The 27,966-nt window shown below is 40.7% G+C and overlaps 1 protein-coding gene across 3 annotated transcripts; it reads right to left on the reverse strand.

Moving 5' to 3' along the window:
* Positions 1-27,966, reverse strand: LOC130273768 (enoyl-CoA delta isomerase 2-like). Of its 3 annotated transcripts, none has more exons than XM_056521073.1 (10): positions 27,828-27,966; positions 20,362-20,524; positions 18,340-18,438; positions 8,368-8,550; positions 6,955-7,024; positions 5,540-5,642; positions 5,253-5,373; positions 4,287-4,376; positions 860-1,003; positions 1-239 (listed from the first exon to the last, which is right to left on the reverse strand). In XM_056521073.1, the coding sequence occupies exons 1-10, from the start codon at positions 27,950-27,952 to the stop codon at positions 84-86; spliced, it is 1,254 nt and encodes a 417-aa protein (XP_056377048.1). In that variant the 5' UTR covers positions 27,953-27,966; the 3' UTR covers positions 1-83. The 3 variants fall into 3 exon arrangements, with proteins under 3 accessions (XP_056377048.1, XP_056377049.1, XP_056377050.1); XM_056521074.1 differs by lacking the exon at positions 27,828-27,966 and adding an exon at positions 27,468-27,511; XM_056521075.1 differs by lacking the exon at positions 27,828-27,966 and adding an exon at positions 27,342-27,457.

Below are 27,966 nucleotides of genomic sequence, written 5' to 3' on the forward strand. Positions count from 1 at the left end.
TGAGAATTGACATTTTATTAGTTAAAAAATGTATAATCATATGAAAATTATATATATATTAGAACATACTAGTGTGAATACAATCACAACTTTGCTTTCTTTTGGAAGAAACTAATAATTGCATTCATACACTCGTCCGATAACCAGCGCTCCTTGAGGCGTTCACACTCTTGAACATTAACAGTGTGTAGCTTTTCTTTTTCAGTCTCGCGGATCAGTTGCTTGGAGAAAGCTAAGGACTATAAGAAAAAAGTGTCAGACATAACATTAACAGTACATGAAAACATATAAACAGGCAGTAACTTTAGCTCATCTACCTTACATTCCATTGTTGTGGAGGTATCCACATCCCATTCCGCCGTTGCTGCTCGGCTCCATGCTTCTCAGGCTCAAAACGTCACACTGTGCTCAGTGTATCGCCGGCCGCAGCCATGTCCCGCCTCGGCCGGTGATAGGCTGAGCGCACTGTCATGTGAGAAGCCGGCCCGAGCTCCTTACAAGACAGAGCGCTCAGCCTATTACCGGCCGAGGCGGACATCGCTGCGGCTGGCGATACACTGACCGCAGTGTGACGTTACGAGGATAAGAAGCAGGGACCGAGCAGTGCTGGAGGAACGGGACGCCAATACCGTCGCAGCAGGGGACCGTAGGAAGGTGAACTTTGTTTTTGCAGCCCGGGCACAGGAGAAGCTAAAAGTTTTCCACCGCATTTCTCCATTACAGGAGATCTGCAGCCATAGACACTTATCCCCTTTCCACAGATTGAGTGCGCTTCACAGATCGGGAGCTGGCCACGGGCATAAATATACGTCTGTGGTCATTAAGGGGTCAATTCTAGTACTAGTGTAATTTCACTTACATTTTTGGGTAGTTCACCATAACCCTTGAGTCTCTCCCAAACCTCCTTCTGAAAAGTGCTATCCGGAAAAACTTCGGTGACCAATCCAAGCTTGCAAGCTTCATGCGCTGTCAGCAACTTGTTAAAAAGAAGAACTTCTACAGCCTGTTAGAAACACATTGGACACTGATTTTAAGAATAGGAACAGTAAACCTCCAACACAGCAAACAAAATGCAAAGCAGTGCCATTCTACCTCTGGATGCGCAGAAGTCTAACATAATGGTCAGTGGTGTTGAATGTTAACAATTAAAACATGAATTATAAAATCTCACATATTTTACCCAATCATATATGCTCTTTGTAGAAAGTAGACATCTGGCAGTACGAAAATGCCACCCAGGCACTTTACATATAGGGGGCACCTTCAGGCAGTTGTGATTAAAGCTTAAAAGGGGCAGTCCATTTTCTATTGTTTTTCTTTATTATGTATAGAATAAGAAATCATACAGTTTTCCAACATACATGTATTCAAAATTCTGGTCACATTCCTTTCTTTTAACAGTGCAGTCCCCATTTCTAGTAAACAAAATGGTACAACCCACAGGTTAGTCCATGGAAGCACATGCCATGGACAAGGATATAACCCATAATATATACTAACCACATATCTAAGATGGAGAACAGTATAATATTAGGGAAGAGAACTCAGTATTAGTACATCAACGAGCATCCCAGAGTCATGTCTTTGTGGAAGCAGCCATCACATTCTTTCCTCCTCTGTGTGATTAATTTTTTTTTACTTTATTGAAAACTTAACCACATTTAAAGATATATGTGTGTGGCACATGCTGTGTCCTGTCAGTTAGCCCATGGATGCATTACACAAGGCTAATCTGTGAGTTATGCCATTCTAATGTAGAGACACTGTACTAGACTGGTATGAGAAAGGAATGTGTACAAAAGTATTCAAAAAAATACTAACAGACAACAACAAACAACTACGTTTTACCTGTTTTCCCACAGGTTAGGTGAGAAGTGTCTTTTGGGGCTGTTTTTATGCATCTAGCACAGGCTGTCCGGGCAGGCTAGGAGTTGTAGTTTCGCAACAGCTGGAGGCACCCTGGTTGGGAAACACTGCACTAGCGGTGTCACAAGAATGCCGCAGCACTACGCAAATAGCGCTGGGCTAACGTAGGCAGCGATAGGAGCCTAGCGTTAGCCCTATGCTATTTGGGAGTTATAGTTTTGCAACAGCTGGAGGCACCCTGGTTGGGAAACACTGCGCTAGTGGGCACATGGATCAGTGGGCTAGTGGGCACATGGATGGGTGGATCAGTGGGCACATGGATCAGTGGGCTAGTGGGCACATGGATGGGTGGATCAGTGGGCTAGTGGGCACATGGATCAGTGGGCTAGTGGGCACATGGAGAGGGCTGATGAGCTGGGAGGGGGAGGATGGGAGGAGATAACCACAAGGGAAGGAGCTGTGGGCATCACTTTATTATAATTTATTATAATTTCCGGGGGGGGGGGGGCGGGGGGGAGAGGAGGGGGAGAGAGCAGCAGCTAACAGGAAGCTGGCGCAGGGAGTCATGGGAAATGTAGTCTTTATGACATGGCTGCTTACTGCTACAGGTGGCAATTACAAGGGAATGGCTGGGCCAAATTTGCCAAATGAGGTATCCTTGGAAAGGTATCAGATGAGGTAAACTTTTTTTTTTTTTTTTTTATGTACCAGCGCTCCGGAGTACTCCTTTAAGGATAAAGCCCATTTTAACCATAAGGACCAGGCCAATTTTATTTTTGCATTTTAGTTTTTTCCTCCTCGCTTTCTCATATACAACTCTTAAGGGGTTAATGATTCTATTGAAGCACAATTCAAAAGTAAAAACTGATTTTTGTTAATTTTCACTCCTTATCACTTTTGTCAGTATGAAGATATTTCAGGATGCATTTTGGGTTTTTCGGTCCTAATTTTAAGCATACAAACATTTTTTTGTCTGTATGTCTACATGCTCATATATTGAAAAAATCACCAAAACTAAATCACCAAGGGTCTCCATGCTCCAGATGCTAGTATACAGTCCTGGAGTTGACAAATGTCCAGATTAGGTGCGGAGGAGTAACTACTCATCCTCTCACTACTTTAGTATAAAATATGTACAAACATAAATCCGAGAATGCACACTGACTGCTATTGACTGTATTTCCCTTTTCTCATCAGAAAGAGGTGACAGGCATTCTTCTAATTTTCACCCATGCCTTACAGACACACAGAGTCAAAGAGTATTGAGATTTAGCCTTATATCTTTAACTATAGCTTTTTATATTTTTAAAATGTGTGTTACACGTAGACTCTAAAGGTTAGATCCTGGAATCAAACTAAATCCCAGAATCCTAGCTTTCAAGTGATAGGCTTCTTGTTGCAATATTCAGGACACCACACTCATATGAAGTCAGGAATCAGCATGAGGTTTAACCTTGCTGAAGTTGAGTTGTTCTTTTCTGTCTGACAACAGTGCTCTCTGCTGACACCTCTGTCTGCCTTAGTAACTGTCCAGACTAGGAGCAAATCCCCTTAGCAAACCTCTCCCGCTCTGGACAGTTCCTGAGGCAGACAGAGGTGCCAGCAGAGAGCACTGTGGTCAGACAGAAAAGAACAACTCAACTTCAGCAGCTCATAAGTAGTGGTAGGATTAAGATTTTTTTTATAGAAGTAATTTACAAATCTGTTTAACTTTCTGGAGTCAGTTGATATGGAAAAATATAAATATATATATTTTTCACCGGAATACCCCTTTAATGAAAATTACTGCATTTGAGGATTTGCACATTAATCATGTCTATTGTCTTTAGCTAGCATCTGTTCCTTTGATAAAAGCTTTGAAATAAGCCTTGGCACGAAAGACAAAGATGCCGATACATATTTAATTCATTAAAGGATAGGCCCGCCTCAAATTGAAGTATAATCTTTATATTGCTTTTGCTGCTGGACATTTTTTAATTTGAGGCAAACCTAGGATTATATTAATCTCCTGCTTGCCAACGGTGATCATCAAGCCTTTCAGGGTACATAAACATACTTTTTTGAGGGTTGTGCTTGATGAGTGTGTAAACTAGCTTGTCGTTGAGTCAGCAGCTTCTCCGTCTGTCTGGTCTCTGCTATAGCGGGTTGGTGATAATTGAAGAATTTGCATTTCCCCTTTGCACAGGGTTCTTCCTCAGGCACTGAAGATGCCAGTTACTGACGAAGATCCCGGTGTGGGATAGAAATGTGTTGTGATATATGGAATGTACTTAAATTTTAATATCATCTTATGGGAGAAGAGCCTTGATCTTCTGTTCCTTTTTTCACTTCCTTTTGGGTTTAAGTAGGCAATCTGTGCCTTATTTATGCTGGGGAGTTTTGACAGCTCAATTCTTCTACTCGTTACCACCAATACTCACCTTACTAAGGCCCATAATTCGTGGGAAAGTATATGATGAACAACCCTCAGGGCTTTGTCCTAGCTGGCTGAAGGGAGTGTGAAAAGTGGCCTACCAAAAGAAACAAACATAAGGTTAATATTGTATTGTAAGTAAAATAATTATTTTAGATAAAAGAATAATGACTGAACTGAAAACCAAAAACATTCATTTTACAAAAAAGCAGTAAAAGCAGAATATTTGTTGCTGATCATTTGCCTTTAAAGCAAAGCTGTCATCTAGATTAGGTTCCCTTTATGGAGGGCAGCATAACATGGGGACAGACCCAATAGTCAAAACTTATCAATTTGCATAAAATGTGTCTGCTTTGCCCATAATAACCAATCATAGTTCAGGTGCAATTTCTCAAATTGCTCTAGTAAAATAAAACCTGAGCTGCGATTGGTTGCTATGGGCAAAGCGGAGACACTTTTGTCTCATGCAGATTGACAAATTTGGCCCAGTGTTTTCAGAAGCCTGTCCCTTACTTTGGGACAGTGTACCCACAGAACAGTCCCCATTACCACAAGCCCACCTGATAATGAATGAGTTCTCCCTATATTTGTGCATAGGGAGGAATCTGTCAATAAGCAACAGACGGCAGGGAAGAGCAATGACTCTTCTTGGGCTACAAGATGCAATGTATAAGTTTGTATATTTGGTTTAAATGCATACATGATTCATAAGATTTATATATGGCATAAGCATTAAAAACATTTTATCCCTACAAGAACTATACAATGATGTCAAAACATGATGGCTGTATTCACTAATGTATCTAAATCTCATTTTCTCAGCACATCACTCAGATTACATTTTATATATTATTTTCTAATTACGCTGGAGAATAAATTAAGATTAAAAAGGATTTACCAATAAAAACTCTTAATATAATTTAAAAAGTTACAGAAAAAATGTTTCCCCTATCACAAAACAAATGAATCTTACCCTGTCAGTAGCATAGACAATATCAAACAATCCCAATATAGTCACGGAGATACCGACCGCAGGTCCATTTACAACAGCCACAAGAGGCTTAGGGAAATCAATAAATTTGTTGACAAAAGCCCTACAAATCAATAGAAGAAAAGATAACCTAAGAAAGTAGTATGTGCACAAAATACTTTCTTACACTCATCTGTCATTGAAACATTTGGAAATGGACTCTAGGGATTGTTTAGACGTTTCAGTGTGTTTAACAGAACACACAGTGCATTTAAAAATAATCTACTCACTGTAAAATGACTGCAGAATCACTAGCCATTTTCTCTTTGCCTTCTGGAGGAATATTGGTAAAATTATTTAAGTCATTACCACTGCAAAAGTAGTCACCATGCCCTTTAAGAAAAAAAACAAAAAAACACAACAAAGTTGAATTTAGAGGGCGCTTCTTATCAGAACAATCTGGTCTCTAAAACAGTGGTTTTCAAACTGTGGCCCTCCAGATGTTGCAAAACTACAACTCCCAGCATGCCCGGACAGCCAACGGCTGTCCAGGCATGCTGGGAATTGTAGTTTTGCAACATCTGGAGGGCCACAGTTTGAAGACCACTGCTCTAAAACATCCAAGACTCCAGCTCCAGGAGCTCTCCATGATCAGCAGTTATCAACATATTCAGTCATACAATAAAATGGATAGGTTATAGATCATACAAAGCTGGAGCCATTTTATAATCCATCCTTTAATACATCATATTCAAAGAGAGTCAGTAAGAGCAGGAGCCACTCTAATTTACCTTTAGGATTTAAAGGGGTACTCCACTGGAAAACATTTTTTTTTTTTTAAATCAACTGATGCCAGAAAGTTAAACAGATTTGTAAATGACTTCTATTAAAAAAAAAATCTTAATCCTTCCAGTAATTATCAGCTACTGGGTTAAAGGGTTAATGGCAGATATCAGGGTAATTGCTGAGGTCTGCCATTAGAGGTGAGGTCCTGGCTCCTGCACTCAATTCATAGCTCGCAGATGCTGCAGGATGTAAATGTAAGCCCTCGTGCATTAAAGGGGTTGTCCAGCAAAAGAAGCAACCCGTGTATGGTGTCAAAAAGTATAATTAAGCAACTTATTAATATGATATTAACCATACTAAACATCTCTTTCATTATCAGTTGACCTGTCTGGCTTGTACTCAAAAGAGAGCTAGCCTCCCTGCTCCCCTCCTGTCTGCTCAGGATAAGACCATTAAGGTGAAGGAGGTAGAGCTTATATTAAGGCTCACAACATTTAAGGCAACAGTAAGCATTTTTGAGAAAAGACAGCAGTGAGCCTGTTCTGACAAACTATTGTAAAATGTTTCCTGCTGCCTTAAAATCTAATGAGGAGTAATATGCGCTCCCTCTCTTCACATCAATGGTCTTGTTCTAAGCAGACGGGAGGGGGGGGGGGGGGTACTGGATCTCTGTGTGAGATGAGGTCGCCGCTACAAGGGAGAGAGCAGAACTGATAAAAAGAGATCTGTGCAGCATGGCTAATAACATTATATTAATAATTTCCTTTTATTATACTTTTTGAGACTATACACAGGTTGTTTTATTTGCTGAACAACCCCCTTAAGTCTGGGTAGCCAGAGAGTACATTTACACCCTGCTTCATCTAGGGGCTAATGTATAATGTGTATAAAGATATAAAATAAGCAGGGATGAACATACCAGTCACTACAGTAATAACTGAGTCATCTTTGCTAGCTTCATCAAGAGCCAGACAAATTTCACTGTACATCTGAAAGAAATAAAAATTTGAAAGATAAAATATTAAAATGTTTGAAAGAGTAAAACAAATTATGAAAGGTTTTGAAAAGCAAACTCAACAACCTACAGCATAGAATGGCAGGGAATACCATACACTTTATTATTCAGTAGCTAGAAAGCCTTAAATGCATTAAAGGGGTACTCCCACCCTAGACATCTTATCCCCTACCCAAAGGATAGGGGATAAGATGTCTGATCTCGGGGGTCCCGCCGCTGGGGACACCCGCAGTATCGCATGCGGCACCCACCTGTTTTTTGTGCGGAAGTGCTGGAGGGTCGGAGTCGCGACTACGGGAACGGAAGTCTGTGACGTCAGGACTCCGCCCCCCCGTGTGACGTCACGCCCGTCCCCTCAATGCAAGTCTATGAGAGGGGGCGTGCCCATAGGAGATCTTTAGCAGTGCACCTCAGCATCGCCTGCATGATGGTGTAGCTCTGCTCATCCACGTAGAAGTCTCATGCAGGACAGGGGTCACAGGTCAAGGAAGCTATATATGATATGACCCTGCCTGCACAGCACTTCCAATCAATGCACAGTGACAATGTGAGAAGCTGATGCCCTCTTCAAGCACCAACTAGCGACAAGTCTCGTTTTATTCACAATATTTTTTATTAATTAAAGTGAGTTCCTAAGCCCCCAATGGCCATATACTTTTTTTTTATATGGTCAGTCGGGCTCTGTCACAAATTATAATTATATATATATATATATATATAAAAACGTATCTTTTGGGGAGTAGTCTGGCTTGGCATATATCCCGTTCAGCTTTTTATATTCCTTAACAGGAGCTAAGCTGATACCAGGGAACACTACCTGAAAAGGTTGTGTAATGAGCTGCTTTGCATATTCCCATATATATATATATATGATCCAAAGATATACTATTTAAAATAGTATATGGACCTAATACTTTATATTTACAGCTGTTTATGAAAAGTCTGAGTAGCAGGAGTTTTAGGTAGGCCACTAATGTTTCATTGGTGGGGGTCTGCCACATCTCGTCCATTGTTTACAAATGCACAGCAGTGTACCTCTGTGCCTTTAAGTTGTCATCTCAGTAAGCTACTGTATAACAAGTCTATGAATGTAAACAGGCTAGTTCATTACTTTTTGGTTCAGGAGTCTACTGGAGGATCCACCAGATTCCTGAAGGGTCAGTCTCAGCTGGTTAGCCTTCCTCAACACGTTGCAACAACCCACAATCCAACAAGGTTTGACCAACCACACATGTCCTTTATATTACAGTATATACTAAGGGACACAAAGTTATTTCAAAACAAATTATGATGACATAAACAGATTAAGTTCTTTACCTGCAATGTGATGGCATTTTTCTTTTCTGGTCTGTTCAGAAATATCTTAGTTATGTTGTCTTCACTGACAACTTGTAATGTATCATATTTCTGACCTGTGCTTAGTGATGCAAAATCTTTTGCAGCTACTTCAGAAGAGATCAAACTGTTTACAAGTTCTATATAGGATTGCCTGGCTTCATCCTGATAATATATACAAAAAAATTGACAATGTAAATACAAGTGGGAGAGGGAGAGAGAGAATTCAGTATGACATGCAGGAATAGATTGTTAGAGAGTAAACCATAGTTTTTAGAAGTGTCAGATGGACTTAGATATGATTTAACCTCGAGAATCTGGCGCTTTTTCATTCCCCCCCCCCTCTTCTCCTTAAAAAAAGCAATAACTCTTAAATTTCCACAGCGCCATTTGAGGGCTTGTTTAATGTGTGACCAATTGTACTTTGTAATGACATCCATTTAGCACAAAATCTACAGTGAAGCTAAAAAAAAAAAATGATTTGTGTGGGGAAAAAAAGTTTAGCAACTTTTTTGGTATTTATTGTAGGTTTACGCCTTTCACGCCAAGTATATATAGTACAAACATTTTAGTTGAATGAAAAAGGGGTGGTAGAAGCCAATTTTGAAAGAAGAATTAGAAAAACTGTTAGTACATGTTTTATCTGTTGAGTAACAGAGTTAAAGTTGTAATAATGGTAAAGACACAATAAATGTTATAACTGGCCAGTGGTCAAGTCTACCAACATGTCTTAATAAGCAAGTGTCAACCTTGCTTAAAAGTCCTGTGATGTTGATTCTTGGCTGTTTCTGCGGCTTCCATAGAGAATGAATGTGTGACCTGCCACTCTATTTTAACAGGAGACTTGGGTTCCTGGTTCTGAAATCGCAGGGGACTCTAGCAGTCGGACTCACTGTGATCAGTAAGTTATCCTTGGGGGCAACTTTCAAGGTAGCACAACCCTTTAGGAGGATGCAGAGAATTTTATTTCTAAAAAAAAAAAAAAGTGAGCAGTAGACCAAATAAGTTTGAGAATCTCTTCTCTATAAGTTTAGGCTGTGCTGCTTCATGCTTGTAACAGAGGAGGGAAAAGGGAAGTCTACAACTGGTGATGGATAATTTTAATACAGAATTAGACAATAATGCAGGCACACTGATTTATTTCTATATCTACAGCTCTAAAGCAGGTGGTTCCAAGTAGCTGCTCTTCCTCTACCTTCCACAGTCTGTTTACAGTAAGGAACTATTGCTCATCCATATAGTTATAGACCTTTTCTCATATGCATAGCAAACATTGCATAACACGTTCCTCACATGTAATACATAAGATAATGAGAGACTTTAGCATTTTGTTGACTTAATCTCCCTACCACAAAATAGTAGATGTTCTCATAATATATATTCAGGCATTTCTAAAGACTTGGGGGTAAACAATGACCTCAGGATATTACATTTACTCATTTACTCTACAAGTTCATTCAGATATTCTAAAACCTGTTTAGAGTTTTCGGAGACATTAACACTTTATTGGTCTATAAACCGTCCTTAAAAGGGGTACTCCAGTGGAAAACTTATTTTTTTATTTTTATTTTTTAAATCAACTGGTGCCAGAAAGTTAAACAGATTTGTAAAATTACTTCTATAAAAAAACGTAAGCCTTCCAGTACTTATCAGCTGTTGTATACTAACAGAGGAAGTTCTTATCTTTTTGGATTTCTTTTCTGTCACGACCACAGTGCTCTCTGCTGACACCTCTGTCCATTTTAGGAAATGTCCAAAGCAGGAGAGTTTGCTATGGGGATTTTCGTCTGCCCTGGACAGTTTCTGACATGGACAGAGGTGTCAGCAGAGAGCACTGTGGTCGTGACAGAAGAGAAAACCAAAAAGAAAAGAATTTCCTCTGTAGTATACACCCACTAATAAATACTGGAAGGATTAAGATTTTTTAATAGAAGTAATTAACAAATCTGTTTAACTTTCTGGCATCAGTTGATAAAAAAAAAAAAAAAAAAAAAAAAAAAAAAAAAAAAAAAAAAATGTAAAAAAGTTTTCCACCGGAGTTCCCCTATAATTCTTTACCCTTTAACCCCTTAACGATGCAGGACGTAAATGTATGTCCTAGTGAGCTGGTACCTAACGCACCAGGACATACATTTACGTTCTATGCATAACAGCGAGCATCGGAGCGATGCTCGTGTCATGCGCGGCAGGTCCCGGCTGCTGATAGCAGCCAGGGACCCGCCGGTAATAACGGACATCCGCCATTAACCCCTCAGATGCAGCGCTGCAGTCACTAAAATGGATGATCGGATCGCCCGCATCGCTGCTGCGGTGATCCGATCCTCCAGCATGGCAGCCGGAGGTCCCCTTCCCTGCCTCCGCTGCCTTCCATGGGTCTTCTGCTCTGGTCTGCGATCGAGCAGACTAGAGCAGAAGATGACCGATAATACTGATCAGTGCTATGTCCTAGCACTGAACAGTATTAGCAATCAAATGATTGCTATAAATAGTCCCTATGGGGACTATTAGAGTGTAAAAATAAAAGTAAAAAAAGTTTTTAAAAAAATGTGAAGACCCCCTCCCCCAATAAAAATGTAAAATAGCTGCTTTTTTAAAAAATTTTTATAACATTTTATTCCCCCCAAAAAATTTATAAAAAAATGTATTAAAAGTTTTATATAAGCAAATATGGTATCAATAAAAAGTACAGATCATGGCGCAAAAAATAAGCCCTCATACTGCTGCTTATACGGAAAAGTGAAAAAGTTATAGGTCTTCAAAATAGGGGGATTTTAAAGTACTAATTTGGTTAAACAGTTTGCGATTTTTTTTTTTAAGCGCAACAGTTAGGGTGCGTTCACTCGGAGTAATTCAAGAGGAATTTACTCGAGTAATTCCTCTTGAATTCTCTGCTCCAAACTAATGCACATCTCCTCTGCCCATTGACTTTAATGTTATCTCTGCTGTCCTGTTTACACTGCGTAAATTTTGCAAGCAGAATTCCGTTCCGCTTGAAGAAAGAACATTTTCATTCTTCAAGCGGAATCCGCTAGCAGAAATCAATGGTAAAAAAAAAATAAAATTCCGCCCGACATCGTTTTTTTGCGCGGAATTTGTGGGCAATTTGTGCGTCATTCGCTTGCAATTTGCGCGGAAATGGCTGAGAAACCCTTCACTTCTTTCTCCCCATGTCTGCGTGCAATTCCGCGCGAAAATTAAATTAGTTTATCTGCTCCTAAATTTTTCGGCGTGAATTACTCTTCATTTACTCCGTGTGAACGCACCCTTATAGAAAAGTATGTTATCATGGGTATCATTTCAATCGTATTGACCCAAAGAATAAAGAACACATGTCATGTTTACCGTAAATTGTAAGGAGTGAAAACGAAACCTTCCAAAATTATCAAAATTGCAGTTTTCTTTTTAATTTCGCCACACAAATAGTATTTTTTTTTGGTTGCACCATACATTTTATGGTAAAGTAAGTGATGGCATTACAACGGACAACTGGTTGTGCAAAAAACAAGCCCTCATACTAGTCTGTGGATGAAAATATAAAAGTTATGATTTTTTGAAGGCGAGGAGGAAAAAAACGAAAACGTAAAAATTAAATTGAGTCCTTAAGACCCAAATGGGCTGAGTCCTTAAGGGGTTAAAGTAAATGTGCCACCTATATTTTCTTTTACTGGTTCGAAACATGCTAAAAAATTCTCTTTTTTCTAATCAGTTTCTATTTTTTGTAGAATAATGGATAGCGCAGCTCACAATTAATTAACCGAGGTATACTATGGTTATACACCTATACCTTAGGAGTTAGAAAAATATATAATGAAAAATAGTAACCATAAACCTCAAGGATAATACCAGGGTTACTGGTACATGATGAATTGATGTATAAGAGACCATGCTTCAATTATAAGATTTTAGTAAAACCATATAGTTCTGTGTAAAATTATGAGCCCTGTCACAGGACCCTTGGTGCAGGATTTAGCATAAAACAATTACAACAAGGTAATACACACTACTACAATATAATCCAGGTTGTTTATGTTCTTACCCCCCCCCCCCGTCTTTCCTTGTTGGGGGGCTTTTTCAGCCCCCCTCCTCCATGTATTGTGCAGTATGTCTCCCTTTTTACCTTAAAGCGTACCTGTCATAGTGCAAAAAAAAAAAGAAAAAAGTGATATGTTACTCGGGACCCAATCCTGATCATGTGCATATCATTTGTATGTGTCTCGGACCTATATATCCAGAGATATAAGCATTTATCATCTAGTGAGTTACTTTTTCATTGTGCAGGCTGGAGGGGGCGTGTCAGTCTGTCTCCCTCACAGGAGCAAGCCTGTGCAGTCAGCCAATCAGTACTCTCTACTCTGTAACCCTTTCCTCTCTGGTTTAATGCTGTGTCATGTGTCAGAGGAAGATACTTGGAGCTTGTCTGCAGTAATCAGAAGACATTATGGTGAATTCATAACAGGATAAAATGTATAAATATAAGAATAGATCTTTTTAAAATTAGTACAATGATTTTTTAGATAAAAGTACAGAATTTTAATGAATACATGTTCTATCTGTTTTATCTTCTTCTAGTAAAGCTGGATGCTAATCAGCATAGCTGTCATAATGTGTGTCATTCATCTTTCACAGACTCCTGAATGTCTGATCAACTTCTTTGTCATTCAGGAGTCCGAGAAAGCTTTGACTATTTCAGCATGCTGGGAGTTGTAGTTTAGTAACAACTGAAGCTGCAATGTTTGTAAATAACTGTGTTAGAGCAGTGTTGCCTCCAGCTGTTTTAAAACTACAGCTCCCAGCATGTCCACACATCCTTTATCTGTAGTTTTGCATACACAATAGAAATCTCCTATACTGGATACCAGTATGCTTTACGGCCGGTATCCAGTATGCTGTAAAATCTAGACTAGTCTGTCTGGCTAAAAGACAGGCGACCCCTAGTGGTGGCTATTTTGAGCTTGAATTTCAGGTGAAAATTAAAAAAAAAATGTTTTAACAGGTGTATATTGTGAAATGTCATATTATTATGAGTCCTGCAATATATGAAAAGTTTTTAACAATGACAGTGCCTCTTTAAGTTCCATTGGTTAGATATGTGCCCCGAGGTTGGGGATGGTCTCTATGTTTTTCTTATCAATAATTTTGACATACCCTGATCTCATCATTGGCTCGTTATTCGCTTTTGATATGCTTACATTGGGCTGCGTCCCATGCTCTGCTTCAGCTTTGTTTGTTATTTACTTCTGTTTCTGTGAAAAACCTTAATAAATATTACAGTTTAAAAAAAAAAAATACAGATGTTGCAGAACTAAAACTCCAAGCATGCCTGGACAGTCTTGGCATGCTTGGAGTTGAAGTTTTGCAACATTTGGAGGGCTACAGCTTGGACACCACTGCACAGTGGTCACCAAACTGTGACCCTCCAGATATTGCAAAACTAACTCCCAACATGTCTTTCGGCGGTCTGGGCGTGCAGGGAGTTGTAGTTTTTCATCAGCTGGAGGCACCCTTTTTGGGAAACACAGAGTTAAGTAACAAACTCAGTGTTTTGCAACCAGTGTGCCTCAAGCTGTTGCATAACTACAACCCCCAGCATGCACGGACAGCCAAAGGGCATGCTCAGTTGTCACTGCATGCTGAGAGTTGTAGTTTTTGCAACGGCTGAAGGCACACTGGTTGTGAAGTTTGTTACCTAACACAGTGTTTCGCAACCAGTGTGCCTCCAGCTGTTGCAAACTACAACTCCCAGCATGCACTCATAGACCGTACATGCAGGGAGTTGAAGTTTTGCAACAGCTGGAGGCACACTTGTTGCGAAACACTGAGTTAAGTAACAAACTTCACAACCAGTGTGCCTCCAGCTGTTGCATAACTTCAAACCCCAACATGCACAGACAGCCAAAGGGCATGCTGGTAGTGGTAGTTTTGCAACAGCTGGAGGTTTGCCCCCCCCCCCCCCCCCCATGTGAATGTACAGGGTACATTCACACGCCCGGGGTCTACAGCGAGCTTCTTGCTACAAGTTTGAGATGCAGCAAGTTTTCCGCCGCAGCTCAAACTCCGGCGGTGTGAGTGTACCCTAAAAACACCACACTATACTACATTACACAAAATAAGAAGTAAAACGCTACATACACACACCCCTACACAGCCCCCCCCCCAAATAAAAAAATTCTCGTATGACACTGTTTTCAAAACGGAGCCTCCAGCTGTTGCAAGACAACTCCAAGTATTGCAGTATTGACAACTCCCAGTACAGTGATTGACTTTCCAAGCATGCTGGAAGTTTTGCAACAGCTGGAGGCACCCTGTTTGGGAAACACTGCCATAGGGTATTTTTGGTATCGGAGGCAAGTGTCATTCTTGCATCCGGTTCCGTCCTTATGCAAATACCTTATTTAGTCCTCAAATGCGCATGGCGCTCTCTCCCTTCAGAGCCCTGTCGTATTTCAAGGTTCAACAGTTTAGGGCCACATATGGGGTATTTTCGTACTCAGGAGAAATTGCCTAACAAATTTTGGGGGGCTTTTTCTCCTATTACCCCTTGTAAAAATGTAAAATTTGGGGGAAAACCAGCATTTTAGTGAAAAAAAAAATTTTTTACACATCTGACTAACGAAAAGACGTCAAAAACCTGTGGGGTGTTAAGGCTCACTGTACCCCTTGTTACCTTCCTTGAGGGGTGTAGTTTCCATAATAGTATGCCACGTGGATTTTTTTTTGCTGTTCTGGCACCATAGGGGCTTCCTAAATGGGACATGCCCCCCAAAAACCATTTCAGTAAAATTCACTCTCCAAAATCCCATTGTCGCTCCTTCGCTTCTGAGCCCTCTACTGCACCGATCGAACACTTTACACACACATGAGGTATTTCCTTACTCGAGAGAAATTGGGTTACAAATTTTGGGGGGATTTCTCTCCTTTTACCCCTTATACAAAAACTGGGTCTACAAGAACATGCGAGTGTAAAAAATGCAGATTTTGAATTTTCTCCTTCACTTTCCTACTATTCCTGTGAAACACCTAAAGGGTTAACACACTTACTGAATGTCATTTTGAATACGTTGAGGGGTGCAGTTTTTATAATAGGGTCATTTGTGTGGTATTTCTAATAAGAAGGCCCTTCAAATCCACTTCAAACCTGAACTGGTCCCTGAAAAATTCTGATTTAGAAAATTTTGTGAAAAATTAGAAAATTGCTGCTGAACTTTGAAGCCCTCTGATGTCTTCCAAAAGTAAAAACATGTCAACTTTATGATGCAAATATAAAGTAGACATGTTGTATATGTGAATCAATATATAAATTATTTGGTATGTCTATGTTCCTTACAAGCAGAGAGTTTCAAAGTTCGAAAATTGCTAAATTTTCTAATTTTTTATGAAATTTTTCACCAAGAAATGATGCAAGTATCGTCGAAATTTTACTGCTAAGTAGTATATGTCACGAAAAAACAATCTCGGAATCAAATTCATAAGTAAAAGCATCCCTGAGTTATTAATGCTTAAAGTGACAGTGGTCAGATGTGCAAAAAACGCTCTGGTCCTTAAGGTGAAAATGGGCTTGGTCCTTAAGGGGTTAAACATACTTATTTTGTTTAAAAAAAACTAAATTTTCGTAATAACTTATTTTTAAAAGCAGTACAATAATAGAAAAATATGTAAGCATGGGTATCACTGTATTCGTACTGACCTACAGAATAAAAGATGTGTCATTTTTACCGTAAAGTGTACAGCGTGGAAAAAAAAAAAAACTGCAAAATTGCGGTTATCTCTTTCCCCCGCACACAAATTATATTTCTTTGGTTTTGTCATACATTTTATAGTAAAATGAGTGATGTAATTGCAAAGTACAATTGGTTGCACAAAAAACAAGCCCTCATATGGGTCTGTGGATGGAAATATAAAGGTTTTGGCTTTTAGAAGACAAGGAGGAAAAAACGAAAATGCTAAAATAAAATTTACTGTGTCCTTAGGACAAAAATGGACTGTGTCCTTAAGGGGTTCTAAAATACATAAAACTTTGCTTAAACAATGGATTATTTTCTGAAGACACATCCACTTGAGAAATTTTGACCTTCAGGACACAGTGATTTTTTTTTTTTTCATTCCCACTAACAGTGACAGAATTGTCAGGGATTGTTATATTTCCCTAATGACTTGTCGGGTTCCAGGAAGCACATATCTTATCCAGGAGAAGCTGGGTGAGATATGGGGAATCCAGAAGTTAGTTAAATCTCTCACAAAACTTTTTTTTACTTTTGGTAAATCCTATTTTTTGGCCCTGAGTTTTTATGGGATGAAAGGCGATGAGAGTCGAACTGGGGGCCTTTTATCATGCTTCTTGGGCCACACCAGGTTTTCAAATGAGCCCAGTTCAGCATAGGTGCTGAAGACAGCATGTTAATGGGTTTAAAAACTAGCTGAAAGTATGTCTGCACTGTGCTGGGTAAGGAACTTGACCTGAAGTCCTGACATCTACTAGCCTCTCTTAGGGCAATTGCAATTTGTTTGAGGTAACATATTTGAAGCTTGTTTTGTCGGGAGTCTGGAAGTAAGCCACTTGTATAGTAAGGGCATGATAACATGCTTAGACAAGTAGATTTTGTTTTATTTTGCGCCAATAAAAATACATCAGTATATTTTGAGTTGGAGAATAAAATGCAGGAGAAGCTTTGCATTTGAACTGTACTACTGTCTCTGAATGATGTTTTTCCTTATCTTTATTGAGGTACCCACACTATATTCCAAGAGCCATAACATTATTTTCCCATTGACTTATCTATATGAAATCTTGTTTTATGGGGGACAAGTTATATTTTTTAAGGGGTATTCCGGTGAAAATTTTTTTTTTTTCATATAAACTGGCTCCAGAAAGCTAAACAGATTTGTAAATTACTTCTATTAAAAAATCTTAATCCTACCAGTAATTATCAGCTGCCAAAGTTGAGTTGTTCTTTTCTGTCTAACCACAGTGCCCTCTGCTGACACCTCTGTCTGTCTCAGGAACTGTCCAGAGTAGCAGCAAATCCCCATAACAAACCTCTCCTGCTCTGGACAGTTTCTGAGACAGACAGAGGTGTCAGCAGAGACCACTGTTGTCAGCCAAAAAAACAACTCAACTTCAGCAGCTGATAAGTACTGGTAGGATTAAGATTTTTTAATAGAAGTAATTTTCAAATCTCAAGTAAATAAAGAAGTGATGAAGGGAGGCACATAACAAAACCACGAGTGCAAGTATAAGGGTGGAAGTAATGGGAACAAACAAAACTAAGGTCCACATCTCAAAGGTAATAAACAATGCAGTCCAACCAATGTAATAAACTGTAGTCCAGTAGTGGTGCCAGGATGCAAGAAATAGAAGCAAATATACGATAAACAAGAGAATAGACCCAGCAACTCACCGCCGAGCTGACCGAGCAAATTGAGGCACAACGAGGCAGCAGATGGACAGGTAGATGTAACGGGAGGCTCAGAGGCCTCTAACATCTACCTGTCCATCTGCTGCCTCGTTGTGCCTCCATTTGCTCGGTCAGCTCGGCGGTGAGTTGCTGGATCTATTCTCTTGTTTATCGTATAATTTTCAAATCTGTTTAACTTTCTGGAGCCAGTTGATTTTGATTTTGTTGTTTGTCACCGGAATACCCCTTTAATGGCACAATTGTGGGGTATAAATCATGCATTAAAAGAGTTTACTTTTTTTTTGTTGGGACAATGTGTAAAAACTGAAATTCTGCTAAATCTTATTTTTTATTTTATTTTGGCTTCTTGTTATGTTGCATTATTTTACACTGAGGAATACAGATGATTGTTTCTGTTAAAATTAGGTGAAAGCATTGCTTTTAAGAGATAATAAACCATAATACAGCAATAAAAACTGATCATCACATGGAAGCAAACAAGTGATTACGGATTTGTAATATGGAACAAGAGGGACACTGTAACGCTGCATAGTTTTCCTACCTTTGATAAAGTTCCAAGTGTCTTCCATGCATCCCACTTTGCTTTATTTACGAAATCCAGCATGCCAGGCTTAGGAGTATTGCATGATCCATGTGTTGCCTTGGAAAAACATAAAAGGTAACTATTTATTTATTTATTTTTTTAACAAAACAATGAACAACATTATGAGACATCCTGGATTTGGTATATCTAAGTTTATTAATAAACTAATAATAAACCTAATTTTCAGCCTATGGTTGCCGGATCCGTCTGGGGGAGGGGAATACCGGGCGCTCTCGTACCATAGCCAGACCGGCGCTGAAATCCATTTACTTTAATGAGCTGACCGGAGTCAAACAGTGACTCCGGTCAGCTAATTTTTGATTCGTATCCGGTTTTGTGACCGGACCTAAAACCGTAGTATACTACGGTTTTAGGTCTGGTCAGGAAACCACATATGGCTCAAAAATGAGCTGACGGAGTCACCGTTTGACTCCGGTCGGCTCCATAAAGTAAATGGATTTCAGCGTCGGTCCCGGCTGGGGAACAGGAGCGCCCGGTTTTCCCCTTCCTCAGCCGGATCCGGCAACCGTAGGCTGAAAATGAGGTGTGAATGTAGCCTTACTGACGAGAGGCTTCTTCCTAAACGGTCTACCATAAAGCCCAGATTGGTAGAGTGCTGCAGTGATGGTTGACCTCCCATCTGCAATTAGGACCTTTGGAGGTTTTTGGACACCTCTCTTACCAAGGCCCTTCTCTCCGGATTGCTTAGTTTGGTATGGCGGTAAACTCTTGGAGAAGCCTGGCTTTTCCAACATTCTTCCACTTAAGAATTGTGGAGGCCATTGTGCTCCTGAGAACTTTCCCTGCAACATAATTTCTTTTGGACCCTTCTCCAAATCTGTGTCTCCACACCATCTTGTCTCTTAGCTCATCAGGTGGTCTCCTCCACCTTTTGGCTTGGTTTTTGTTCTAATATGTATTGCCAGCTGTGAGACCTCGTATACAGGGGTACATCTTATTTTAGAACAATGCCACAACATAACAAAATGGGAAAAAAGTGAAAGGGTCTGGAAACTTTTCCAGTGCAATGTAGTGTACGCACATGTTTAATGTTATAAAAATGTCTAGAAACGGGAAAGCTTATCAACAGCTCAAATATCAGCTATAGAACAAATATCAGATTAGCTTGGGTTCAATATATGGGATCCTCACTGACCTCTAAAATTAAAGGGCTTGTCTTCTCATCTGAGAAAAACCACATCCCCTCATGCAATACATGGACATGCGAGGTCCTCCAGAGTTACAAACTGTTGTGCTACATAGGAGGGGGCACCAAAGGGGTACAGCTTTCTCATCATGTCTTTGTTCTAACAGAACATATTGAAAACAGTTATCATCCTGAAACAACCACTTTAAAGGGGTACTCCGCTGCTCAGCGTTTGGAACAAACTGTTCCGAACACTGGAGCAGGCACCAGGAGCTTGTGACGTCATAGCCCCGCCCCCTAATGACATCACGCCCACCCCCCTTAATGCAAGTCTATGGGAGGGGGCATGACAGCCGTTACACCCCCTCCCATAGACTTGCATTGAGGGGGCAGGGCGTGATATCATGAGGAGGTGGGGCTGAGCAATGGAGTACCCCTTTAAGGACAGGCTTGCCTTGTCTTTTGATATACCAGGACGGTCGATGGTTTAATAATCATTTATGATATTTCCTATTAATTTGTTCTAAATATATTTAAAAAATAACAACTACAAAAACCTAAAAAATGCTCTCAGCTGTTTTAACATTAGTTGTTCGATAACTATGGAGATCAAATCAGGGTGAACTGAAGGGTTATAGTTTTAGGGATTAAAAGTCATTACCATTTGGATCCATTTCATTTTTCCAAACACAACATGCACAGGCAAAAAGTACAAGACATTAGTGCACATAGACAAGACATTAGTGCACATAGACACACACACACACACACAATCTTCATACCAGTCTTACTAAAGTTTCAAAGTTGTATTTCTTATATAATTACAAGGTTACCTGTTTAAATAATGCATATAATTTCAATTTTATGTCATTTCCGGGGTCCTTTTTAAGGGTCTTCAAGTCATTTTGTGCTTTCTCAAAGTTTTTCTCACTGGCTTGCATGCGCCCAGCTGTTGTGTGTATACCAAGGGCAGGAACACGACACCATTGACTGATTCTGTTGCAGAGATATCAACAAGACATATTGTTATGGTAAATTAAATTGTTGTTAAATAGTTTAATCACAAAGCTTAGCGGGAAATTTATCCTTTGCTCAGTTTTTTGTTCTACTTGTATGTTGCTAAAGCTATTCATAGACTGTTTTTTTCCAGAGTGTAATGTATCATTAGTAGGACGCATCTTTTATTTCATGGCCTGTGCGCTCATAGTAAATAAGCCATATAATATACCTTCCCTTGATTAAAGGGAAGACATATTATTCCCTATCCAAAGGCTTGGGTCTGGCCGCTGGGAACGCCCTGCGATCTCTCCTGCAGTACCCTGTGACATCTGCTGCACGGAGCGAACTTTGCTCCATGCCTGATGACGGGCGATACAGAGGCTGGAGTATCGTGAGTATATACAGTACAGACCAAAAGTTTGTATACACCTTCTCATTCAAAGAGTTTTCTTTATTTTCATGACTATGAAAATTGTAGATTCACACTGAAGGCATCAAAACTATGAATTAACACATGTGGAATTATATAACAAAAAAAGTGTGAAACAACTGAAAATATGTCATATTCTAGGTTCTTCAAAGTAGCCACCTTTTTGCTTTGATTACTGCTTTGCACACTCTTGGCATTCTCTTGATGAGCTTCAAGAGGTAGTCACCTGAAATGGTCTTCCAACAGTCTTGAAGGAGTTCCCAGAGATGCTTAGCACTTGTTGGCCCTTTTGCCTTCATTGGGTTCAGGTCTGGTGACTGTGGCGGCCAGGTCATCTGGTGCAGCACCCCATCACTCTCCTTCTTGGTCAAATAGCCCTTACACAGCCTGGAGGTGTGTTTGGGGTCACTGTCCTGTTGAAAAATAAATGATGGTCCAACCAAACACAAACCGGATGGAATAGCATGCCGCTGCAAGATGCTGTGGTAGCCATGCTGGTTCAGTATGCCTTCAATTTTGAATAAATCCCCAACAGTGTCACCAGCAAAGCACCATCACACCTCCTCCTCCATGCTGCACGATGGGAACCAGGCATGTAGAGTCCATCCGTTCACCTTTTCTGCGTCACACAAAGACACAGTGGTTGGAACCAAAGATCTCAAATTTGGACTCATCAGACCAAAGCACAGATTTCCACAGGTCTAATGTCCATTCTTTGTGTTATTTAGCACAAACAAGTCTTCTGCTTGTTGCCTGTCCTTAGCAGTGGTTTCCTAGCAGATATTCTACCATGAAGGCCTGATTCACACAGTTGTTCTCGAGATGTGTCTGCTGCTAGAACTCTGTGTGGCATTGACCTGGTCTCTAATCTGAGCTGCTGTTAACCTGCGATTTCTGAGGCTGGTGACTCGGATGAACTTATCCTCCGCAGCAGAGGTGACTCTTGGTCTTCCTTTCCTGGGGCGGTCCGCATGTGAGCCAGTTTCTTTGTAGCTCTTGATGGTTTTTGTGACTGCACTTGGGGACACTTTCCACCTAGAATATGACATATTTTCACACTTTATTGTTATGTCTATAATTCCACATGTGTTAATTCATAGTTTTGATGCCTTCAGTGTGAATCTACAATTTTCATAGTCATGAAAAAAAAGAAAACTCTTTGAATGAGAAGGTGTGTCCAAACTTTTGGTCTGTACTGTATATATATACATATCTTTTTTTTAAGCTTGGAGCATTAAAGTATATTAGAGTCATAGCACTGATTTTAATCCTCAAACTAAGGACAGGATTTAAAGGGGTATTACAGGATTTTGGTTATTTGACTATGCTACAGGGACTGTAAAGTTAGTGTAGTTCATAATATAGTGTATGTACCTGTGTTTGATGGTGGTCTCACAATTATCTTATGTGATCTTTGCAACAAGGTTTATTTTTAACAGCTTACAAAACTACTGTCGTCTCTGGTTTTCCCAGGTTGGAGTGCGGCTCCAGACATTACATCACTAGTCAGTTGATGACAGGTAGCCTGTCTGCTTCAATGCGTGGAGGGACAGCTGAGTGGAAAGGAGATCATTCTGCAGGTAAGTACTAAAATCACCTTATGGTGGATAACCCCTTTAAAGGAGTACTGCAGCCTAATACAACTTATCCCCTATCCACATGATAGTTGTCTATGGCTGCAGTACTCCTTTAAGAGTGACATACGTGCAGTCATTAGCTATGCCATTAAATTTTGGTGAAAATGTGTGCCCTCTACTGGTACCTATGGAACATACTACTGAAACAATGGCAGGTTGCATTTTACATTGGTCTAGGACTAGGCAATCAAAATAATTTCAACAAGGCATGATTCAAAATGTTGGTCACAATTGTGACACTGATGAAATTGAGGGCAGGAATTGAGAGGGACTTTCTGTCATAAGAAATTAATTTACTCTTACATTAATAATTACTGTTACATCATTGGATCAGCAATACGGCGGAAGGTGAAGGGATCCTCTGCCACCATTTTAAAAGGGTCACCTTTAAAAAACTATGCACCGATTGACTTTAATGGGAGATAAGGAACTGCAAAGAATGAAGTGAAATGTCATATGATTTCAACGTGGTTATGTGCTAAAGATCCCACTGAAGTCAATGGGATCTTCATATTCGTCACAGTGTTTGTTTAGGCCAAAAATGTTGTGGCCAGATGTTACATAGGGAAATATGCGGTGCCATATCAACATTGCATTTTTGTTTTTTAACTTTTATGTTTTTGGCTCAGTGACAGTTTATCAAAACTGCAGCATACTCTGGCTTTGGTTTTTAGCTTTTGTGTCGATTTTCCTCCCTTAGGGCTCATTCACACAAGCGGATTTTCTGCTTATTTTCTGCTGTTTATTTTATCATTGACTTACCCTAAAGGCTCATTCACACGGACAGATCTGCCGACAATGGACCCTACAGTGCTGCCTCGTCTGTGCCTGCTCATAGCGGCAATCTGCCGCCACAATCAGACACCCTGTGATGTGCAAGTTGTCGCGCGCATGCACAGTATACTCACACACATTGCGGCTGCTCCTGGCCAAGCTCAGGGAGAGAGGCAGTGATGTGTGTGAGTATACTGTGCATGTGCGCAACAACTTGCACATCACAGCATGTCTTCTCGTAGTGGCAGATTGCCGCTATGAGCAGGCACAGACGAGGCAGCACTGTAGGGTCCATTATCGGCGGGTGCGCAGCGTAAAATACGCTGTGGATATGTCCGTGTGAATGAGCACTTAGGGTCTATTTACACGTACAGTATTCTGCACAGATTTGATGCACTGGATCTGTAACTGCATATTAGAAGCTGTGTTCAGTCATTTAGTTTACATTGAAATCTGAAGCAGAAAATTCTGTGCTCAGGATACTGTATGTGTGAACCTACTCTTAGGGTATGTTCACACAGCGGAATTTTCGCAGCAAATTCTGCAGAAGAATTCCGCTGAGATTTACTACCCATTGATTTCAATGGGATTCTGCAGTCCCATTCAGACAGCGGAATTTCCTCTGCAGGCACACCAGTCTTGTATTTTGTGGAATTTTGCTGCGGAATCCCATTGAAGTCAATGATGCTTGAATTTTGGCCGAATACTGCGTTCTGAGAACACAGAAATTACCACAGTAATTCCGGCAGAATTATGCAATTCCATTCAGCAAGCTTTACTGAAGTGAATTTGTGCTGAATTGCTGTGTGAACAAAGCCATAGATTCCTATAGGTGGAAAAAAACACACGTGTAAATGCATGTGGTGTGGTTTCTAGTGCCTCCCTTACACATTATTTGGGGGAAAAATGCCACAAAACTTGTATTATGGAGGGGGAAAGAAAGGGAGGGAAGGCAATAAGTTGTGGCATGCTTTTATTCACAGAAAAAAAGAAAAGATCGGACATGTCGGTAGCCTAACACCTTACGCTTAAAGGAGAACTCCAGCCAAACCACGTTTTAGCTATACATGGACAGGACCCGGCAGGCGGGCTCTCCAGTATCCCAGCCGGACCCCTTCTCATTCATTTGAATGAGCCAACTGGAGTCAAACTGTTACTCCGGTCGGCTCATTTTTGTTTTTCGTATCCGGTTTTCTGACCGGACTGAAAACCGGACACAGGGCATAAATGGTCGAATCTGTGGCTACCCAGTGTGACACTTATGAATCAGTACTTTAGAGACGCAATTAGGGTTGTGTTTTTAAGTGTGTGTTTTTTCTCACTGTTTCACTTACCTTTTAGTCCTTATTTAGTATTAACAGTTATGTTTTATAGGGAACACATGTGACTAAAGAGGTTTTGCTATCCCGTTGGGGTTATATTGTTGTGCAGTTCTGCACCTCACACCGAAGAGTGTATAAAGTGAAAGCCACGCCCCCATTTCAGGCCACGCCCACCGGAATTATCGGCAGGAAATCCCCTTAGCCGAAAAGGGCATTTTTGGCCGATAATTGCCGGCAGCCGAAATTTCGTTGCATCCCTAATTTTACTTTCAGCTTACATTTCACTGTCAATCTCTCTGACTTCCTCCTCTATGCTCATTATGCTAGCAAAGTTCTAAGTAAACTGCGCATGTGCTCGCAGTTTACTAGGGACTGCTGACTACGCGCGCAAACTACCCTCATGATGCTGTGTACCCTAGCCCAACGCTAACTGCGGAGTTCATAGTAAACTGCGCATGCGCTCGTGCTTTACTATGGACTCCCAGTAAACTTTACCACACTGGCATGATATGCCGGCACAAGGACCGCATGGGAATACGCAGTCTCATCGACGGCAATGCATTCCACGCAGAGTTCGCAAATTTGCGGAAATTCTGGCGTGTAAACATAGCCTAATCGTGTGCTTCGAGGAAAAATCCACTCCGGCATTTTTTGCAGATCCAGTCTTAAAAATCCATAATGTAAACATACAGTTACAGTTCTTTATTTTGATTTCATTACATTCCCTTTTGGCTGTTCCAATAACTCCAGAATGCCATGACCTTGGGTGGCTCTAAAGCACCAAATGGGGGTAAGATGATGCCCCTCAACTGGTGACTTTGCTTTTCCCAAAGTTATACTTTCATTGGGTGGGACTCAAAAGAGCAGTCCACAGTCTGCAAAGTTAGTAACGGTCAATAACATAGGGGGAGATTTATCAAAATCTGTGCAAAGGAAAAGATGCCCAGTTGCCCATAGCAACCAATCAGATTGCTTCTTTCATTTTAGAGAGGCCTTGTTAAAAATGAAAGAAGCGAGCTGATTGGTTGCTATGGGCAACTTTTCCTCTGCACAGGTTTTGATAAATCTCCCCCATAGTCACTAGTAGACGCTGTTCTGTGCTATACTTTATTTTTTTTACATCTATATATTTAAACTCTATTATGGACATTTATCAACGGGTTTAGTCAGGTTTTCTTTACTATAATTGTCGCAAAATTGTCGCAACTGCGACTACGCGATTTTTCGTGCGACATTTTGACTGGAAAGCGAGAAAAGCAAGTTTTCCAAAAATTAACTACGTAGTAAGAATTTTAGAATGGACTACGGGTAGTCAGGTTTTTTTAATCGTAACAGGGTTAAAAATTGACAAAATTTACTCCAGCACAAACAAGGAGCAGAAAAAGCTACTACCAAAGTAAAAAAGGAAAAATTGCTTACGTGAAAGAAAATCAACAGGCTGAAACCAGTTGATAAATACGTCGCACATAAGCAAAAAAAAAGTAAGGAAAAAATTACTAAAAAAAAAAAGAATACATAAGCAAACACTGATAAATATCCCTCTATGTGTGTATGTATGTGTGTATGTATGTATGTATGTATGTGTGTATGTTCCAGCATCACGTCCAAACCGCTAAAGATATTAACATGAAACTTGGCACACATGTTACTTATATGTCAGCAATAAACATAGGATAGGTAATTTAACCCTTACTCACCCCCATTTGCCAGGGGCGGGGTTTATGTTTAAAGTCCCATGCAAGTCAATGGGAAATATATGTTACTGCATAACTTCCAAACGGCTGGAGATATTTCCATAATACTTGATCACATGTTACTTATCTGTCCACTTAAAATATAGGATAGTAAATTTAACTCTTTACTACCCCCATTTGTGAGGGTCGGGGTTTTTGTTTGAAGTCCCATGCAAATCTATGGGGAATGTATGTTCCCACATAACTTCCATACGGCTGGAGATATTTCAATACCTGGTACACATATTACGGGTCGGGATAGGAGGTCGGGACAGGAGGTCGGGACAGGAGGTCGGGACAGGAGGTCGGGACAGGAGGTCGGGACAGGAGGTCGGGACAGGAGGACGGGACAGGAGGACGGGACAGGAGGACGGGACAGGAGGACGGGACAGGAAGTCAAAAGCTTCCTCCTTTGTTTATTTTCCTCCCCAACAAGGATTAGGAAGGAAAAACCGGGCAACACCGGGTACTCAGCTAGTATAATGATAAACAGCAGTACGCATATCTGTATTATGGAAAGAATAGCCATAGAATGAACACACAAGTGCAAAGGTGTCCAAAGCCGCAGGACTGTCCATCTATAGGGGTCTCCGGACTATCCATCAGATGAAGTCTGGTAAAACCAGGGTGACATATGCTAAACTTCAATGTCCATCAGAGGAGTCAGGCTGCAAATCTGTCTCCTTCCCCTAAAGCAGTGTTTCTCAACCAGGGTGCCTCCAGCAGTTGCAAACCCTACAACTCCCAGCATGCCCAGACAGCCTCTGGCTGTCCGGGCATGCTGGGAGTTGTAGTTCTGCAACAGCTGGAGGCACCCTGGTTGAGAAACACTGCCCTAAAGAGAATAGATGCACATTCGGTCAAACCAGGCATGAATATGTAATGGAAAGAATAAGTATTAGCACTAATGAAGGGCACCTATACAGAGAAGGCTGGTAGAAGTGACGGGGATTTCTTGAATAGACCCCACTGCTATTTTCCTGGTTAGAGGGGTGTTATCTGTTACTTTCCGCATGACTCCATCTTGACACAGTTCACACTCACACAGTGTGCGGTACCGCTGTGAGGTACATACTTCCGGCATTTAAATTCTCAGACACCCGCCCACAGTGTCCCCGCGAGCTCGTCCGAGGACAGGAATAGGCAACCTTCGGCACTGCAGATGTTTTGGACTACATCTACCATGATGCTCCTACAGCCAAAATGCTGACAAAGCATCATGGGAGGTGTAGTCCAAAACATGTGCAGTGCCGAAGGTTGCCTATGCGTGTCCTAGGACCTGCTGTCATTTATAACTCATTCACTGTGAAGGGATAAACCGCAGCAGTTCACACTACAGTGCCGACAATAACAGCAATACCGCTCGTACAGGCTGCTAAATGCCGCATACAAGTCCACACTCACCTGACCGCTCTATGAAGAGGCAGTCGCAGGGAGAAGCAGGCCGCCATAGGACAGAGGACAACACAGACCACTACAGGTGACACAGTACAAGCCCCGCCTCTTCCGCCCTGGGGGCTGCTTATCATAGGGATGCATTATA

The sequence above is a fragment of the Hyla sarda genome, chromosome 5, assembly GCF_029499605.1.
Source record: "Hyla sarda isolate aHylSar1 chromosome 5, aHylSar1.hap1, whole genome shotgun sequence".
NCBI lineage: Eukaryota > Metazoa > Chordata > Amphibia > Anura > Hylidae > Hyla > Hyla sarda.